Below are 21,395 nucleotides of genomic sequence, written 5' to 3' on the forward strand. Positions count from 1 at the left end.
CAGCAGCCTTTTGGACCTTCATCCTCTCTTTTTAGGGGGTGGGGGTATGGAAAACTTGTTAAAAAACATAAAGCTTTCATCAGATATAAGAACAAGTACGTCCCACAGTTTTGGCATCCAAACATTTAAGAAAACCTTCTTTGCATAAAGCATCTGAAACAAATTTCTTCATCTGCTGCCTTCTCTCATTTTGGCATCTCATTTAAGACAATTTTTTTCCTGCCTACAAAGATAACTTAGCACTACAATATTCCAAGGAGTCTTATACAAATTCCTGTCAGCACGCTGAGTATGTAAATACACTTTTTATTCCTGATCAGGATATACAGAATCACATTAAGTTCATATTTTTTAGGATTAGATATTTAAAAGTCATACTGCTAATACTGCTCATACAAATTTAGGTATAATAAAGGTTTGGCAGACAATGGATCAATCTGTTTAACTGCCCAAGCACATGGCATCCTAATCTGTTACAATGTAGAATATTAAAATGCCCATAAATTTTCTACAGAAAATAATTTCTGTAGCACTAGATCTGTATTTTATAGACCAAAATATGGGAAAAAGCAATTAACCTATTGATTATAAAGTCCTTGGGACAGCCCTGTTGCCTGCACAGTACCAGGCAGTAGTGTTTTAGGATTCCATAACTACTTAGGGATGCGCTAGTTTGGACATTTTTGTAAATTTACAAGTATAGTAGGTTGACTCTGCCTGATCCAGGCACGAAACAACTTTGTCACAACAGCACTCTGTTGTCTGTACTCATCTAAAGGAAAGGTAAGAAAAATTAGAGCGAAGAGCAATGAATAAATCAAAATTCAGTGATGAGTCTGAAAATTATCCAAGTCCCTTCCCAGTGCTTTCTTCCCAGCTCCACATCACAAAATATCTGGTGTGATAAATTACAAACTCAACTGAACATCAGGTCAAGATTACAGTGAAAAATTTTCATAAGATAAACATAGCAATTGAAGTAAAAATACCACAGCTTTAGCCAATGTAGCTAATTGTGTTACCTATTTCACGACAGTTTCATGTTTATTAAACAGCTCTCAGTTTTCAAAACTCTGATGAACATCGGTCAATATTACTACATTAAAGGATGTCTAGTTAAGTCACTAAAACATTATAGCTATAGTTGCAAGTTAACCTGGAAACTTTAGAATCTATTTAGAAGAGAAGTCTCAGAAATCTGTTTTTAAAAAGAGAAAAAGTATTTCAGCTTTTAGTATCTTGCAGCTTTTTATCTACCCAAATTGTTTCTATCCTGGTAATTTAATGAAATTGCTCTTGTTTAGTTCATAGCAATATTCATTAGAATTGCAGATTTTTCTAAAACCTTGCAAGAAACAAGTTCAATTTTTCCACATAAAGATGGACAAAAAAATCATTTGCTTTAAGAAAAGTAAAGTAACATAGAGCAAGAACAGACTCAAACAATGTAATCTATAAAAATGAAATACAGCTGAGAAAAATCTACATAAATTAGCTGAACATACCTTTAAAATAATACCAACAGATTTCCAGTGAGTTTTAAACCCTTCTTTTTCACCTTGTTTCAAGAACTTTAGATACAGTATGAAAGACTTTTTATGCTACACTCTTACAGTCAAAACCCCATTATTATGTCCTACCCTTAAAATTAATACACTGACATTTAAAAATTTTTTCTGTCATTATGTGGTAACAAAAGCCATATCTCCATGGATTATCAAGGGTAAATTAAGATGGTCATGTGTAGGATAAAGAAATAGGAGAAAAATTTGCCAAATTAAACAATTATTACTTGAAAAATACTCTACACAACGTCCCTTATTAAAAAAAAAAAAAAATCCCATTACTCTGGCCTGGTGTTGGCTTGAATGTCACAACTGATGTTATAAAATATATTAGTTTTCTAGCTTAATCCTAGAATCTTATAAAGCTTTTAATATTTGGCAGTTAAACTCCAAGGACTTCCTCAATTAGCTCCCTCTTGCCACGACCTTTCTGACACTGAAGTATCATTAAGAAAATAGCTATATTCAGCTGAAGACTTAGCTAATAGAGGAGCAGAAAGAATAAGGATTGTGAAAAGCTTCTAAGAGGCAAAATGCAGTTTCAAGCTTATATTGGGTCCTGCTTCTGATTATTTTCAACAAAATGACCTTCACAATTTAACAGAGTGTAGTAGCAAAACTTCAGACAAAAGTCAACTAACGCTGACAAATGTATATAGATAAATAAAAATGCTAGGCGTTGGTAAGAAAGAGTATAAGATAGCAATTTATTAAACATTCTTTTTAGTACTTATAAAACTAAACCAAAAGTACCTGTGGAAAAACTGCTTCAAGAAACTAGAGGAAGTATAAGGATAGTAATATCACACACTGCTGTTTCTCTCTTGACTTTAAATCCTATTAATTACAATCTCTTGAGTTATTTCCTACTCTCTTTACCATTCATGATGAAAAAAAAGCTAAATGGATGCAAGAGTCACTTCCTAATCAAAATGCTTTTGTTTTGTACAAATCAAATATTACCCAAAAGAGAAAGTCAAATAAGAATAGATTCCAATAAATTGCTAGCCAAATAACAAGAGTTCAGATCAGGCTGTGTAATGATCTCACCCTTCTCTCTCATGCCTTCTTCTAGCTGTTTACTGAATTAATTTCCTAGGACAACTGAGTTTCCTCAAAAGAGATCTACTATCATGAACCTATCATGAAACCGCCTACTATCATGAAACTCTTTTTCAGAGCTTTAATATACATACTTGTAAAACATGAGAAATAAGGTTATAATATTTTGGAGGATTCCTGTGAACCTTAATTAACATATGTTAACTTTCCCTTTTTTAATAAAGAGTAGAAAAAATATTGAGAAGTACAGAGCCACACTGCCTTGCCTGTGAATCATTTGTAGGTTGCAAAAGCAAGTATTTCACAACGTTTTTAGTGAGTTTGTCAACGAGTTTGTGGACTCCTGGTCCTCAATATGCTTTTAGGACACTTTGCTGATACTATTTTGATGGTCACAAAACCCTGGTTAACATCATGGATGAAGCACTGAATTGCTTAATTAGACCAAATGCATGGATATAACATCTGCACTTTGCTCAACCACAATAATGCTTTGTGATAGCTGGAATAACTCTGTAATTAATATGGCCAATCTATTAATAAAATATAAACCCCAGGAAATAAAAAACAACTTATTTTTCAAGGGAGTGAAAAATGAGTAATAGCGGAAAGAGCAGATTTCTATGTTCAAACATCTGCAGTGTTATTAAAGCCCCAACAGCTGCTGCTAGCTTTAATCCCACAGAGATAAATTCATGATATCTGCATTGCTATATGTTTCTGTTGATAATCTGACAGACCCTGAGAGCCTGCTATAGCTGGACTCATACATACATGAAATAAAATCTGCAGATATTAGGATTTCTTTGGCTTCAAATGGTTTCCTTGGACACAAAGAGATACAGACTTAAAAATAGGGTAGTTTCTACATGTGGATTAGACAGTCAGCATTCCTTGAGCCAAATAAATGAAGATAAATCATAGCTAAGAAAGGCTGGGAAGAAGCTTTCTTGCTGTTTCATCTGATTGCTAAATTAAATCAATTGGGGTTGAGAGAATATTGCAAACATGGGTAGCTGCACCAGTATTTCTCTAGTATAAAGTATTCTTTCATCTTTAGATTAGTTCAGCCAATAGAGGTATTCCACAGTTAACATTTCATTTCATTTCATCAGTTTATCGAGATCAGTTACTGCATGAGAAGACCATTGAAGAGAAATTTTTGAATAATCTCTAGAGAGATATAACAGTTTGTCTGCAGCTCTTCCCCAAACATCAAGTTAACTTTTAAAGGATATCAGTTAAAATCTGTATCCTTCCATGACAGTAATTAGCCACCATTGCGGATATAAAGAAAGGAAACGTTACGCATCCGCTTTTTGTCCCTCTGTATAGAGTCCAAAAAAATACACAAATCATGAGTCTTCATATCTGTTTTTTATGTCTTGGTCAGTTTCACCATGTAATAAATAATTCCCTATAGGTAGACTAAAACTTTGCCTACAGAATTCATCACATATTTGTCTGACCTCCAACACCTGTGTGTAGTCAATGTCCATATTATAAATGTGTCCTTGATCTATTACACACTTGCCAAAGAATTTCAGTATTGCTTAGATTAAAAGAATAGTTATACTCTCATTCACATATTGTGAATAGATTAAGATGGGGAAAATGGAATTCTAAGAGTTACCATGAGATAAAAACAGTATGTGAATTGTTTTCCCATAGTAGGCTTATAGGCAAGATGATGGGGTAGAGACTCAATAAACAGACTATAAAGTGTATGGAAAATTAGCTGGGCTCACATGGGTGTCATCAGTGGTACAAAGTACAGCTGGAAGCCAGTTACTATTGCCATTCCTCAGGGATCAATCACTTGATTCTTTCACATCTTCATTAATGACCTCAATGCTTGGTGTGGCATTCTCAGAAAGTGTGCATCATACTGCTGGGAATAATCAACGTGCTGAAGACATGGGTTGCTGTGGAGAAACACCTTGAAAAGTTGGAGAATTGAACTGACAGGAAATTCAGCATAAATAAATGTAAAGTTTTGCAGCTGGAAAGAAATAAATCCACACTGTGGCTTTGCAGGAAAGGACTTGAGGACTAATGGACAAGTTGACCATGAACCATCAGTATGCCACTGTGGGAACAAGGGACAACCACACAACAAGATGCATTTACTAAAGCATTTCCAGTGGATTGAAGAACATGATTTTCCCCCTCTGTTTATCCCTTGAGAGGCCTCCTCTAGAGTGATGTGTCAATTTGGGGATTCTCAGTACGTGACACTGTCATAGCTGGAGCAAGTCTATTAGACAATCAACAAGATCATCAGGAGATTGAAAAACATGAAATATGAAAAAAAAATCAGAAAACTTGATTTATTCAGCCTAAAATGAAGCCTTAGGGGAGCTCCTCAGCCACCTTAAAGGAAGGACATATAAAGAATATGGAGCCATGCTCTCCTCAGAGGCAGGACAAGAGGCAACAGATACAAGATAGAACATAGGAATTTCCAGTTAGATACACATTACATTTTCTTAAACATGGCACTGGTCAAAAAAACCGGAACAAGCTGCCCAGAGAGACTCTGAAATCTTCATTCTTGCAGGTGCTTGGAACTGTCCTGGCTGAGGCCCTGAGCTATCTGATCTAACTGAAGCTGCTTTGAGTAGAGGTCTGGCCTAGATGATCAGATGACTGGATTTCCAGAAGTCCCTTGCAACCTAAATTATTCCATGATTTTAAGCCTGTATCAGAATTATTTTTCCATACATTTTTCTATCAGCAGCTACTACTTTTTTTTTTTTCTTTATTTTTTTTTTCCCTAGTAAATTAAAAAGAAAATACCAACAATATTTTAAATAACAAATATTTGGACTTAATTACCACTTTTTCACATCCAAGACAAGCCTATGTTTAGCTGATTCACACATTCCTAGTCAATTAAGGATTGAAAACACAAATTTCATTTATACTTAGGACATAGACAAAAACATATTTGTTCATTGATTGAATCAGATGTCCAACAAAATGGACAGGGTGGCAAATGATAACAAACAAAATTATGATTCTCACTCTGCAATTGAAACAACCTTTATTCCAGACTGGAATACCACATAAGTGTCCACCTCTTCTGACTCAAATAAGTCTTCTTGTGAATACAAGGTAACTGTTCAAATCTAAAGGAATTACTAGATATACACTCTGCTCTATGCATGATTTTTAAAGATTGCTCATATTTAGTCAACCACCTGGAAAAACTGGTATTGAAAACTGAGAAAGTACTGTGGACAGGACTGCTCCTTCAATCACACTCATTTAAGGAAAAAAGAAATTGGGCAGATAAATATGGTAAACCTGAATTTCACCAGTCTTTTTCAACCAGCTCACTGATGAGTCAAAATAGTCGTCCCCACCCCCCCCCCCCCCCCCCCCGCCGTGTTGTCCTTCACACGTGATTTTGGTAACTGCATGTATAATGAATGAGAGGATTCTGCTGTTAATATTTTTTCCATGACCACATAGGATGTCTAAACTCATGAGAATCTTCTATCATACACCTTAAGCAATGCTTTACCACCCAAATTATTTGGAATCTGGATTTTAATTTTGACTGCTTTCTCATTTTCTCAGTTAATACTGAGCTACCTTTAATTCCACTCTTTTTGCACATAAAAACCCCAAAACTGTAAACAAAACAAAAAAATCCCAAACAAACAAACAAAAAAATCAGTAGTTTTTGAGAGCATACAAACTTTAGACTGATTAATTTCTGTGAACTTTGGAAAATTTTAAGGTTCATCCATCAGTGATTATAATGTACTTCACACAGAGGAAAACACCATTGCTTAGAATACATTGACATTTGCAGTGTTAAAATGTTACAACTGTAAGAGTTGACATTTATACAAGTAGCCCTCAAATTTTGAATTTCAGTACAGTTTGCATATGAGGGTAGTAGTAGGCCTTTAATATTATTCATATTTTTTAGGAAGAGATTATATGAAGGGTAAAATTCACTATAGTTCTGTTGTACACACTGTTATAAGTAACCCATTTGCTAAAGAACTGGTAAGCATGACAGAATGACAGCAGAAAAAAGGCTCAAAACCATACACAGAATGAGTTATGGAAGAGTAGTCAACTGTGTAACAGTTCTACTGGCAGGGAGAAATAGATGTTATAAAGACAGGGAATGGTGCAAGTTAGGACAGGATAAGCTACAGGTAAAGGAAAGGCAGAAATAGGACGTCACAAGGGAAATGAGTGAGAAATGACTCTGAAGTAAAGAAGAATTAGTTTAGGGAGATGGAGAAAGAAAGCAGAGGAACACAGCAGATCCCTTACTTTGTAATACATATCAGTAATGAATTTCAGTATCTTCAACCACTCTTTCCACATAGTATTCTGATTGTATGCTGCTCTTATGCTAAATAATTTACATTATGCCATGTAATGTCAGCAGCTTGAAGCAGGAACTCTTAAAAAAGACAAGGTAGACAGAGGGAGAGCCTGGGCTTTATTTCCACACTCTGCCAAAGGCAGACTCTATGAATTAAGCCCCAGAAAGTAACTAGTTCTCCCTTCAGATTCCCATTTCCCTTTTTTCAGTGTGCAAAGATGATCTCTTCCTCTGCTCATTTACTTTATCCAGCGCATTGCATCTGGAAGTCTAGATTTTCCATGTAAGACAAGAAACATAAAGGAAAGCAATTCTAGTTCTACCCTATGATGTGCTTCTACACCAGCCCAGAAGGGAAAGGAGGAGGTGCTAATCTCTGCATTCGTCTGAATGACCAAAACTGAAAATTCTGGTCAGTCAATCCTCAGAAATAGAAAACAATATTTTAGGTGTAAAACTAAAGAGGATTACATGAAAAGGGCTAGCTTGCATGGCTTCCTACAGCACCATGGAATCATCTCAGTGAAACAGAAGATAACTTCTGCTTTTATTACCCTGCATAAGGAAATAGTGTTTTTAAGCGTGATTCAAAGGTTATACCCAAATCTGTATATTAGTCTGGTCTACAATCTCTCCTTCCCATAAAACTTTCTGTTACTAATTGTTGAAAGATGTCTCCTCCCCTTTAACTAATTTAGGTTTGTTTACTGCCATTATATACATAATGGTCCCTCTCAGACACAAAATTATCATATCCAGGCAAAGAAATCTCAGGCAGGGATTGCACACCCAGTGTAGGAAAGCGCTGTGAACAGCACAGGCATTTTCAAGTCAGTGTTCGCTACTAGCAGAGACCCAGTCAATCAATATACAGCTGCTACTAGCAGCCATCGGACTCCCTGCTCTGTAAAGCAGGTCAGAACAGCTACAAAGAAGCTACAAAGTAGCTGCACATTTATAAACTTTGGAAGAGCGTGATTTAGGAAGGTCCTTCTGGTCACAAAGCCTACTGCAAATTTAAAAGCTCAAATATCCTTTAGCTTGTAGACGCATCTAGAAATTCCACAACAATGGCAACACTTTCTTTTCTTTATAGCACACCTTTTATTCCCTCCATCACGAAGCACTACCTGCATTATGCCTAGGACAGCAACCAATATTTTTCCATTCGTGCCTTCTCTCAGTCAGCAGGGACACCTCCACACTCGATTGACACAAAAGATTGTACTGTGTCCTCCATACCGACTAAGAACAGCCTCAATGCTCCCACTAGTTCTTCTTTGCTAAAGAAAAGGTCTAGCAAAATTTTATGGAGACAGTCTAGAGAGGGAATAATGGGCAGCAGTGAATTTTTTATTGTAACACAAAAGATGGGAGATACACGGTGATTCTGTCTTTTCCTTCCAACATCCACAGGAAAAACAACAAATACTCTTAGCAGGTTAGCAGGGCTTTTGGAGTCTGTTAGCTTTACAGAATTATAGAATAATAGGGGTAGAAAAGACTGTGCTGCCATGCACATGATCTATTAAAAACTGAAATTGAGCCATGGGCTTGCATAGTTGATTTATATCAGAAAAACATATTCAAGATTCAAAGCCATCTGAGAACTAGAAAATATTTCAATTTTCCATATTAAGAGCTAAACACTCTCTCCTTTTTTTTTTTTTTTTTTTTTTTTTTTTTTTTTTTTTTTTTTTTTACTATTTCAATTATTAAACTGTTCTTATCTTAACCTACAAGTTTCTGATTCTCCTCCCCATCTCACCTAACAGAGTCAGAGGGAGTACTAACTTTGTGCCAGAGCTTAAAAGAACAGAAGGAAAGAGGTGAGGAGAGATGAAGTGAGGTGGTGTGAGCACAGGTGAGAAAAGGCAAGGCAAGTGAACAACAAGCCAAGGGGACAACAACTTTGCCACACAGCTGTCCCCTAGAGAAAACTAAAACCCCAGAACAACAACATCATATTTATTTCAAAGGGTTTCTGAAAGTATACACATTTTTTAGAGGAGAAAATGACTTGAGGAAACTACAGGTGATAAGAAAAATAAGACTGATCTGCAGAGAACCTGTTGGAAGAATATGCAGAAAGGAAACAGTATTTCATATTGTACTTCCTACTTGCAGGTTCTACCTTTAAGCTATGGATTGGATAGATGTGTCAATTTTGGTTATCTGAAAGAAAATACAGAGCCGAACAATGGTATCTTAAATAACATTTCTACACAGCATTATTGGCAAGTAGTATAATCATTAATTCTTTGACAAAAGTTAATTTCTGCCAATGTATTCTCTACAGGAATAGAGAAATGGGAGGAATGCATTTGTAGACAGACAGATTCTGACCATTCACGTTAATGACATTAAAAATTGCAGGCTGATTTCATAATGCACCAACTTGAAATCAATGAGTGAGCAGGGATTTAATTTACATGCCAAAAAGCTGTAGAGCCTTACTTCCAACAACTGAATTCTCCTAACATGATGTAGAATTTACCATATGTCATATGCCTTCAAGCAAATCACACTGAACCTCCACCTAAGCCTTTATCTTCTTTATTCAATAAGTGCTTCTTGCTTAACTATATCAGAATACTTTGGGGAAAATAAGGATTTTTGTTAACCTTTGCATTCCCCTTAATAAAAACATTTTGTAATTATATGGAAATAGATTATGGGGTATTATTTGGAGTGTATCATAGTGTCTCCCTTCAAAATATGAGCTGGGTTATTTTCCTCATCCAGTTCTCTAGTCACTCTAATGTGAATTTCTCATCCTATATTTAGAAAATATGAGTTATGTTCCATTTGTATCTGAGTACCAGCAACAATTACTGAAGAGGGATGCAAAACATTCATGAAAATGAATGCAGAATGAGAAAAAAATCCAAAATAAACCTAGCTACCAACCACTAAATGCCTAGTTTGGTTAGGATTCGGTAGTGAACTCCTGAGCTCAATTCTGGCTCTTTTCCAGGCCAGGCAAAAATTGTGATCTGCATTCTCCTACATTCCATTGGAAAGGCATCTAATTATTTAATCACTCACTTTATCTCTGTTTCAAGTTCAAGAAATTCTCCTGGCTCATGAGTAGAAAACTGCTCTTTAAAAGGCTATTAGAAATTCAGAGGTTTCAAATGAGACATCACTTTACACTTATCCAAAGAAAAGAAAGAATAAAAGCAAATTGCCCATTCTCCTCAACCAGCTCCCACCACCCAGCAGACCTCCTGCTCCAGGGGCTGCCACACTTTTTGTAGGCTCATCTCATGTCGACTCTGAGTGAATTTCATGTAAATTTCTTTTGTCTAGTTTATTTGTTTCTTTTAAACTAGTCCTGAAAAAGTTGAAATCAAACAACATGCAGGCAATCCATCCTTCAAAAACCATTTGTCAGGTAATATACACGTGGATTCTGTGTTAAAACCCTCTGAATTTCCACCAGAAAGTGAGATCCCTAGCCATTTCCATTACCTCGTCTACAGAGATATAAAAAAGTAATGTAGTAAAACTGAGATTAATACAAGTATTTCACCAAAGATGGAACCACACCTGAGCTTGACATAATACCAGTGCAAGACATCTTTTAAGTTTCAAAGCTACTTTCACTGGCAATCCCAGAAATTTAGGACAAGCTGATTAAGAAATCAAAATACTTTCTTTAAACAGCAACAGGATCTTAAACTCTACCTAAATCATGTTTTGTTGCAGAAGAACTTACACCTCTTTGCTGCAGACAGAGGAAGATCATTAAAAGGCAGCAAGTCATAGTGGTGTTCAGTTGTGTACAGAAGCAACACCACTTGGAAGCCACTATTTTCCAGCTCTCCTAGGAGAGCCCATAACATTTGTAGACGATGCAAATTTACAGTAAGAAAGCAGACATTCAAGATACAGTAAAGTGAGAAGTATAAGGAAAGTCCAGCTAGCATGGAAGTCCTTTCCACTTAGCTTTAATATGTGCTTAGAAATACATGTTGAATGTGCTACCAGCTGCTTATCTCTCTTGTTTTATCCTGGGGTCCATCAGGCACTGCATCACCAGCCAGCTGAGGGTAGTGATTGTCACACTCTGCTCTGCACTGAGGCAGCCTCAGCTCAAATCCTGTGTGTCGCTTGGGGCATCATAATATCAGAAAAATATTAAACTGTTAGAGGTTATTCAAAGTAGGAACATGAGGATGTGGAATGGCCTTGAGGGGAGGCCATATGAGGAGTGTCTGAGGTAATTTGGTCTGTTCGGCCTGGAGAGGGACATTGAAGGGAGACCTCACTGCAGCCCACAACTTCATCCTGAGGCGAAGGTCAAGAGCAGACACTGATCTCTTCTCTCTGGTGACCAGTGACAGGACCCGAGGGAATGGCATGAAAGTGTGTCAGGGAAGGTTTAGGTTGGATATTAGGAAAAGTTTCTTCACCCAGAGTGTGGTTGGGCACCGGACCAGGCTCCCCAGGGCAGTGATCACAGCACCAATCATGACAGAATTCAAGAAGAGTGTTCCTCTGGAGCAGCATTCTGCTGTTCCAACATCATGGCCCTCCTGTTGGGTCCCTACAAGCAGCTGCTTGTACTACAGTAGCAAGAGGAGAAAACTCCTGTACCAAAGAACCTTAGATCAAAGAAACTGTGTGTATGTTGAAGGTGGAAGCATTTTTGCAAAACCATGGTAGACTAGCAAGGAATGCAGGACTGTTTTATCGTGCCTGAGTAAAAAACAAAACAAAACAAAACAAACAAACAAACAAACAAAAAAAAACCCAAAAAACAACTGTAACCCTAACTATGACTTTTCAACTCCCTCCTCATTGCTGCTGCATTACAGCAAGATCACTAGCAGCACGAAACATTTACACCAGCTGCAGTAGCTCAAATGTAAGCACTCCAGAAAATCTGGCCCACACTCACACTAAAACATGTACAACACAGGTGGAATCAGAGACTTAAGCTGCTAAAAACATTTTTCTCTGCAGAGCATGTGCAAACAGACTTGCAGGCAGATTTTATCAGAGACAACAGAAGGCATTTCTGACATACAGGAAATGCACCATTCTCTCCCCCTCCTAATTTTAAATCCTTAAAATTTAATGCCATTTCTAACTAGTATGGCATAACAAAGCTTGATGAAATCTGAAAGGTCGCTTGCTTTTGAAAGTAAAAAAAACACATCACATGTTCCTATATTTGTTTCAGAGCCAAACCACTGCCTGAACTGCCTTTGGCAAAGTTTTATTATATATATCTGCTGTTCTTTACAATATTAATCTGAAATCCACTATTTATAAATAAAAATATTACACAGACGTTTAATTAGATTATAACATCAACCCCTAGTACTTATACCCTTATTTCACGATATTTATTTTAGTTTTATAGTCCAATATAGTGCCACAGGAAGAAATTACTAGATAAAGATAAAATTGCCTACAGCTTTCTATGTAAAACTGACATTGTCCTCCATCTCATTCTGGAAAATGCCCAGTTCAAACAAATGGAGATTCAGCCCATGGACAAGCTTAAAATTCTGAATGAAAATGGCAGCTGAACCTTGTAAGACTCCACCAGAAACAAAATATTCAACAAGCACTTTCAAATCCAATTCCTGACTTTAGTTTCCATGTGATACTTGGCATAAATCAGATCATTTATTTAGGAGCTGACAGATTTTTTTCACGTTCCTCAATTTAATTTAATTATGATTCTGACTGCTAGTTTGTTTGCCATTTTATTCAAAGCATTTATAAAGATCCCTGAAACTACAGACTTTTAAAGAGTTTAAAATTTGAGAGATTCTAATATGCTATCACTGCCTGTATTTGTACAGGCTGAAATATGTGAGCAACACAAAAAAAAGAATTGCACATGTAAGAGGTGGTGAGACATCTAGAAAGAAGCCATTTTCCTAAACACTACATCAACAAAAACATGTATAAATCTGAGCTAAACCAAGAATTTGCACAAGTTGACCTACCACTGTATCATCTATCTTTATCTAGAAATATTACACAATACCAGTTTAGCCAGACTTTTTTAAAATCCAAAGAAACTCTCAAGTAATTATTTTAATCTGCTTCTTTTCAATTAGTTAACCTAGCCATGCCACAATCTGCCAAAAGCTTTGTGTGCTCCACACAGCTAGGCAGCTCTCAAAATACAGGTCAAATTTTCTCTTTTTAAGATACTCTTCCAGGCTTCCTATATTTGTTTTCACTTTCCTTTTCTTTATGCCATTTTTACAGTACTATCCAGATGGCAAAGAAATGCTCAGACCTATTTACATAAATACAGTTTCAGAGACCAGAGAGTTAGAGAACACATTGCAGGGAAACAATGAAGATAAACAGTTTTCAGGTGAGTGCAATCAAACAATCTTGCAGTCTTTTTTTTTTTTTTTTTTTTTTTTTTTTTAATATACTCTGTAAAAGAATGGTCTACTAAATTATAAAATATAATTCAAAATAAAAACATTTAGTATCCTACCTTTTAGTCTGGAAACAATAAAAAGTACTTTAGATAAAAGGGAATATGAAAGCAGCAGGCTGGCACAGAGCACTACATTTCCATTTACATTGATGAATTCAACCATTTATGGCAGGTGAGAAACTGGGTCCCCTGTGGAATTCACACCAAAATATCAGACACCAGGCAGATCCTTTGCTACTGTATACATCTATTTGTTTGGCCCCATCTAGCACAGAAGAAAATCCCCACTTTACAGGTGTTTCATTTTGCATTCTCCGCACAGTGCAAATTCAAAGACAGAAGGCAGTGAAGATCCAATATGTTCTAGCGCCAAAATCAACTTTGGATAATTTTGGCTCTTATAATTAGACTCTCAGTGTGGAATATTTTAGGAGAACATGGCTCAAAATTATGCCTGGCATAGTTCTATTCACTTTCAGAGAGATTAATTTAGCTCTTTTATTGTTTATGCTGTTTCACACACTGCATATAGGTATCAGAATAAGTCAGAAACAGAGACAAAATCATTGACTGCGTTTACCTCAATCACTATGTATGCCCTAATTGAATCACAAGCAAAAATGATTGCATGAACTGAATTTATCCAAACTTGATAGTCTGATTTCAAATCAGCTTTGAGCCGACATTATTCTGACCAAACAATATAGCTTGATAGCTCATCTCAGTGTCTAATGAAGTAACATTTGCATAATGCATGAATCCAATTTAGGAAAACTCAAACTGCTTTCCCTTAAAGATGGCCAGATGTTTAGTGAGCATGTGCTCAAGGGACAATTTCACCCAGAGTAATGAAGACCAAGACTGAGACAGAGAAGTAATACAGGAGAAATTTTTTTTATTTCCATTTGAAGTGGGGAAGACCAGTAAGCATTTTGTTGATCCCAATTCTTCAGTTACTATGCACAGTAAAATTAAGAAATTGGTACTCTTAGGCAAACAAACAAACAAACAAACAAACAAAAAAGCTTTTTTGATTCCAATATAATAACTTCTATCAATTGAAAGATTAGGATTGTACCTCTCTATTATTCACAACCTACAGGCCTTCTAGGTGATGAAAAACGCATGCTGTGCACACTGCAGAAAATATAATTTGGGGAAATATCTACCTGGAAAGCTATTTGAAAGCATAGAGCTGTCAGAGTCTGATACATGGAGTATGTGTAAGCAGATGACATTTATTTCCTTGTCTCTGTTAGCCAGCACACTTTACCAAACATGAACTGTCAGCCAAAGCTCACTATCCCCGGAGTTCACTAGCTACTGTTTCCAAGAAAGATTTTGAAAGGCAGGGTCTGAAAACAGGTAGCTTATTGGTTAGAGAGTACATGTGGAAAAAGTCATAAAATCTTGTGCACACACCTCCTTTTTCTTATCTGAGAGAGCCACTGCAAACTTCTAGCCTGTTTAGATAAAGATATTCTGGATAAAACAAAGTGTTGTAATGCATTATTTTGGTTTATATTTCATCGGATTTGTAATGTTTTTTCCATGTATCTGTCCTATGATCTGTCCTTGCCCTGCAGTGCCCATCCTCCACACTGAAATGTAACCTAACTCTGTTCCCCTCCCACATATCCCTTTTTGGGTACTGTCTTGTCCTGCCTCTGGGCCGTGCCTCTGGGGAAGAAGCCCCAACACGGGAGTGGCGAGCTCTCTCTGCCACCGGCAAGCAATCGGGACTTGAGAATAAAAGCTGTAATATCCCACCCAGTGAAAGAGAGCAGACTCTTTTACTTTTGCCATAGGTGGTCGTCTAGTCTCGTGGGGAAATACAACAACAAAGATTCATTGTTCAACAGACAACAGAAAGATTAGTATATAGAAGTGCAGCAGAAAAAGATGCAACACACAGGAAAGGGGACGAGCAGTTACCACTTGCAGAGATTACCAGGAACACAAGGACAGAGCCACAATACCCATGTCACTTTGGAACTTGTGCTTTTCTGTATTCAACGAGATTATGAAATTTAGCTTCCAGGATTCTTCTTTTGAAGAATTTAGTAATCTCTCTTGAGGAGAAGGGCCAGGAGGTCAGAAATAGCATTGCTGTCTTATGAAATGATCTCAAAATAGTATCCAACCACTTTTGGCCTTCCTCTCTTGCAGTTCCCCATGCTATATCACATTTGTTCTGCTTCTTCCATACAGTCTTCACAGGAACTTTTGGCTCCACAGAAGAATAGTAAAACAGAAAGAGATTACATGACAGTATAATCATCACTGTGTCTATGTCAACATGATGAAGAGTCTGCAACACTAAGTGCTTTTTCCATTTTTCTTTCTAACTGCTGGCCTAAATTCCTTCCTTCAAACATTGTTATTTGAAAACTCAAATCAAAACAGGTACAATAATCCTATTATTATGACATATTTTTTGTTTAGGCCAGAATTCCTAAGGAAGAATATTTACCAAAATCACACCAGATTTCTTCTGGTATGCCAAGAATCACACAGATTTAATCTAAATTTCTAATCTCACCTTTTTAAAATATTCACTAACTATGCAAGGAAAATATGAGTTGAGCTGATGTAACTATTTAACAACCATTGGCATTTATGTTAAGCTAGACACTGTAAGAAAGATATTGACACCCTCATACTTTTATGAACCTGTTTCAATTTTCATAATTCTGACCTGACAAATAGAGGGCCACTTTCACAAAGGTATGGAGGCCAGTATTTAATACCTCACGTTACTAAGTTCCTTAAATACTTTTAAAAATTCTGTTCTCCTTGAAAAATATGCAAAAGCAATTGCAAGAAAGCAAAAATCAGTTATCCCTGCTCCCAAGTCTCCCAAAAATGCAATTTGCTGGATAAATCATGGGGTAAGCACAGGAAACCGTCAGAAAGGAAGACAGCAGCTTCTTTGGTTTAAGAATCTCACAACAGCCTTGAGAATTAATTCTCCTAGACCTCTGAATAGTTTTCATATTTTAACTATTTATAACTTTAAAAAGTCCTCAAACAACAGTTAGTAAAATTATTATATTACCATTAAAATGACTGTTGCTAGTGTTAAAGCAGTGACTACACTTTTATGTCTGAGATGCTTAACTAAAACATATCCAAAGCTCTGTAGTCAAAACTATCTTCTTCTGTGTAGTGAACCAAAAGATAATAATAGTTATAACAGTTTCTTTTCACAAAATTTCTTCAGCTTTCAAGGGCTGCAAGTAAAATTTGCAGTGGCAGGAAAAGAGCCACAAAGTTTCATGAGAAGACACAAGTGTTAAAAGTGTAGAAAGCAGGTTGCCCAATGCAACACAGCATGTAACAGAACCACCAGTCTCTTCAAAGTCTAACGAAAAGCAGACAGAAGACTGTGGTGGAAAGAACTTTAAAGAAGAAAGCAACGAAAACATGTAAAGAACCTAGAATATCGCTGTTTTTGACCACATAAAAGCCCCTTTTCCAGACCAAGAAAGCAATAAATTAGGACTACTTTTATTTAAAGGTAGTGTTAGCAAAAGCATGGAAGTGCTGGTATACGATACAACCCTGCAGGCTGTAGACCTTTTTAATTGCAGAAATCAAGCATTTGTATTATTCTTCAGTTCTGTGTAGTCATTCAGCAGAAATGTCTGTACCAGAAAAAGCATATCTAAGAGTTCTTAAGAGTCAAGGGACACCATATTCACTAAAAAAGCTTGAAAAGAAATGTAATACAATTCTCTAAATCTTATTTTTCAGCAATCTGAAAAAAAGGAAATTATGTCAAATTAGACTGATGACAAGCTCTCTTGTGGAAAAGAAAAGTAAGGTAGGGATGTTCTTCAGGGTTTTGCTCATTGTAATAATGGTGTGGAAAATGCTGATCATTGTTCTGATAATCAAATTACTCTGATGAATAGTATTCATTCTTTACCAACCAAAAAACTTTACAGAAAGCTGAAGATGATTCTGTGGCCCAATAACAGTTTATAGGGGGTCACCCTGTATTCAGCTATTTCTTCCTAACTACCAAGCACATTTATAATGCTGCTGGAATTGCTCTGTGGATGCTGTGATGTCTAGGCCTACATTCCCAGAAAGTTATACCATGAAGTCTTACAACTTGTCATTAGTACATCTGTTACTTAGAGAACAAATCAGCAATATCCATTTGCTTCCTGAATAAATCCATTACTGAGAGCACTAAAGACCAAACTCTCAAAACCATAGTATAAATTACATCAGTAGCATTCAGGAATCCAATAAACAGGTCAACACAAAAGTAATTACTCTTTCATGGAGCAGTCATGGAAAACTCAAACTCTAAAACAAAGTTGCTAAACACTTGACCATTCAAAAATGAAATTTATTTAGGCCAAGAGATTGTCAATTTACCCTAAAATAATTCAGTATCCTTTACAGCAATTTAGCCATAGTTTTACTAAACTAACTTTCCCAAATGTTGGCAATAAATATGGTGAAGCTATGTATCGCTGAACAGACAAGAAGGGTAACTAGTATTTTCTAAAGGAACTTTAACACTGAGTACACTACTTCTAAAAGCCTAAGGCCTGCAGAACCAAGAAACAGGTTATTGAAGTGGGAGAAATCAAGCTTTAAAAAGGACTAGGCTGGAAAGGAGTTTCTTACCACTTTTTGTGTGAAGGCTAATACATTACCTCAAGGAGGAGGTACCTATTAGATATTGTCACACTGCTTATCTATGGAAAAAACATTCAGCTTAGCTGCTCTTCAAATCTTTTTTAATACCCACTACTGAGCAGATGAGACATTAAATTTTCCTGTCTTACTGAAATTAAATTGCTCATTTGTCATATACCTTTTGAGACAATATTAAGGCTAAGTTCATCCATATTTGACAATCTGGTTAAATTCTGATAAGACAGACCCATTATCAGAGACTTGTGACAGAATCTCTCATTCCTCCAAGAAGTAAACTGAATTTCCTGCCAATGCAGTAAATTATGGCAGTATGTATTTTACTGCTACACATCACAGCACACAAGCTACATTGCAGAAAAATTAACATTATTCTAGTCCATCCCATTGCACCTCAAACAAGGGCAGCCTAAGGCCCTTCTTTATCCAAGTCTTTATCTCCCAGTCTTCATTTTAGTTACAAAAAGTGGAGCTCTAGAGAAGACCAAATGTAGAAGCTGCTGCGGTAATATATGAAAAAAACCAATCTATCTTCATTTCCCCAGTGCCAGCTTCCTCTTTTCTGATCAGTTTCACTTTTGAGATTATATGAGCCTCTCACAAAGTCAGCAGTGGAACAGAAGCCACAGATAGATTCAAGTGTCATTTTATTACTACTACCTCCCAGAAACATTTTCATAGTGAGGCACTGACTGGCAGAGCTTAAGGCAACAAGAATGAGCCTTTGCGAGGGGTGATTTGTTTTATCAGAAAAAAAGTCCATTCATCTTAAAAGTTTTCTGCAATGCATACTTTTTTTTTTTAAAAAAATCATGAGAGATCCAAACTTAATGACAGTATATAAATATACTCTAGAAACAAGAACAGTAACCTGATCATAATCTAGAAAAATGTTCAAGTGTATGATTAGTGTATTAGTCCTCATAAACAAACATACCCATTCAGACTAAAATTTAGCCCAGTACATGAGTTTTCTCTTAGGTCACAGAACAAAAAAGGAGCTTGTAAGATTTTCAGGGAAAAATACAAAAACCCCAAGGCATTCCATTATTTTAGTGATTATCTGAACTCATCAACTGGAAAACTCACTCCTCAAAAATAACTGAAACCATCTACCTACACAATTGCTTTATAAATAGATTAGGTAAGATAGTGAGGTAGAGTTAGAGAAACACACTTCAAGTTAACAATAAACAGGACATCAGCATTGTGCTCAAACAGTGACTTGCACTATCTTTGAGAAGATGTCTATAAAGGAAATACTTGGTGGTATTTCACAGTGGGCTGAAAATGGGATGAAATCTAGCTATAAAATAGCTTTGGCATAGGATGGAAAGATTCACCAGGATATGTTTTTATAATTGCACCTATTCTAACAATAATTTTAACTATCAAGTAAATAGTCATAAAGACTGAAAGCATGCAAGAAATTCAGGCTTAATTATAAGCTTTGAGCAGTTTTAGACAAGTCTCCAGATCAAGACTATTCTTTTTGATACCTATAGTGTCTTTTGGAGAAGCAAAACGAGCATGTGGGGACTTTGAAACTGAAGTTCAAAGAAGTCTACCAATACATTAAGGGGTAAAATAGAGTAAAAATTGCTTTTATTTTAGAACTGAACAAATGGGAAATATAGCACCCATAAAGATATATGACATAGCCTAGAGAATGGACACAATAGATGAAGTGATGAAATACATAAAAGAAACACTCTGAATTGCTATTTAAGAATACTTGAGAATAAAGAGATGACCATATATCCAGCAGATAACCAATTACCATTTTTATGGACAGGTGAGTACAGTTTATAAGGCTGCTTCTCACACTTTCTTCAACATTCTTTCTGTACAGCTGTGTTAAAATGAGATTCCAGTTGGAAAAACTACACAGGTGTAAAATTCTTTCTTCACTAGCAATTTGTGCTGCAATCTCAGATTCTTGTAGCTACTCAGTTAACTCTGTGTGTGTGAATGCACAAATATACAGGCTTTGATGCCACTGAGGTTTAATAGTCCATTTAATCTCAGCGTGTTTACCTTTCTGTCTCACAAAACTACTTCTAGGGGATTTTTTCCCACTATTTATGTCTAGTTCCCAATTTGTATATTGGTCTCTTTCCCTTTTCTGTTCTTTTATAGACAAGCTAGTATTGCTTATCTGTGGAAAACCAGGCTACAGTAGACCTCTTAAAGGGTATGTTTTACAAGGTAATTTATAAACCTTTACAGCTATTGACAAGAACCAGAGGCTTGACAAAAAATGGATCATGGATTTTAATGCAAAACCATATGCTTCCTGGACACAATTTTCAATGGAAAATACTAAAGAAAAAGAAAATAAAAGACAGATATATAAAAACTGAATGATATGGAAGTCATCCATCTGGTTTACAATATAAAACATGGGGAAATTTTTTTTTAAATCACAAATTATTCTAAAATTCAAAAAAAAAAATAATTTAAAAACCTCATTTGGAATATCCTTAAGATTCCCTAATACAGTGGAAGAGTGTTCATTATAATCACAGATATAACAAAATCTTTCAATAAGAAAAAGTTGAATTAAAATCTTGCATCCTGCAACCTAAGGTCTATAATGACATTGCACCTTGAAATGGCAGATTGCAGATTTCTTTAACTTGCTTTATTAAATTATGAAAACCAAGACAAAGAGATATAATATGCATACAGGAATGTATAATTTGGCTCACAGAATGCAAGTAAATTTTTCATTTACTTTTAAATAAACCTGTTTCTCTATCCTTTAAATGAGCCTAAGCTCACATCCCACTATGTTTTGTGATAAAGGGCAGGCATCAAGATATTTCTATATAAGATGCCTTTCATTTATTTAAAAGATGGCCTAAAATATTTGAATGGCATTCATGTATCTCAGAATTTTAAATTTCAAAACACTCATGTATAATATCAATATTATCTATCATTTCATAACCTCGTACCGTAACTTAAAATGATGAAATTACATCTTTAAAGCTACTGCCATTCACAACCATTTCCTAGTATCACTCAGTTCATGATTCAGCCTGTTCTTCCTTATCTATTATTGCACAATACCTATTTCTTCATATCAGGTTTTTTTAAACCATGACCCAAAAAGTTCTTCCATGTCACTGACAAAGGAAGTGTCACTCCTGTCTATTCAGAAAACAAGTTTCTGTTGTCTTCATAAAGATATTATAATGATGAATCTCTAATAGAAGAACAGCCACATTACTGTTTGATTTTTTCTGGAAATATTGAGGTTTAAAATATACATATTGAAAGTACCTAGAAAATTAGTAACTGGTAAGGGGAA

At 35.9% G+C, this 21,395-nt stretch overlaps 1 protein-coding gene across 5 annotated transcripts in view; it reads right to left on the bottom strand.

The window, feature by feature from the left end:
• LOC120749699 (gamma-aminobutyric acid receptor subunit gamma-3-like) overlaps positions 1-21,395 on the bottom strand; it is a 101,430-nt gene that overhangs the window by 60,079 nt on the left and 19,956 nt on the right. The window contains exon 4 of one of the 5 annotated variants that reach the window (XM_040057382.1): positions 13,513-13,591. The exons of 3 other annotated variants lie outside the window; for them this stretch is intronic. In XM_040057382.1, the coding sequence (XP_039913316.1) occupies positions 13,544-13,591 (48 nt within the window). In that variant the 3' untranslated portion in view covers positions 13,513-13,543. Of the gene's footprint in view, positions 1-13,512; positions 13,592-14,409; positions 15,633-21,395 lie in introns of those variants that run through there. One more of the 5 variants, XM_040057380.2, reaches the window with a different exon arrangement.

This window comes from Hirundo rustica, chromosome 2 (assembly GCF_015227805.2).
Source record: "Hirundo rustica isolate bHirRus1 chromosome 2, bHirRus1.pri.v3, whole genome shotgun sequence".
NCBI lineage: Eukaryota > Metazoa > Chordata > Aves > Passeriformes > Hirundinidae > Hirundo > Hirundo rustica.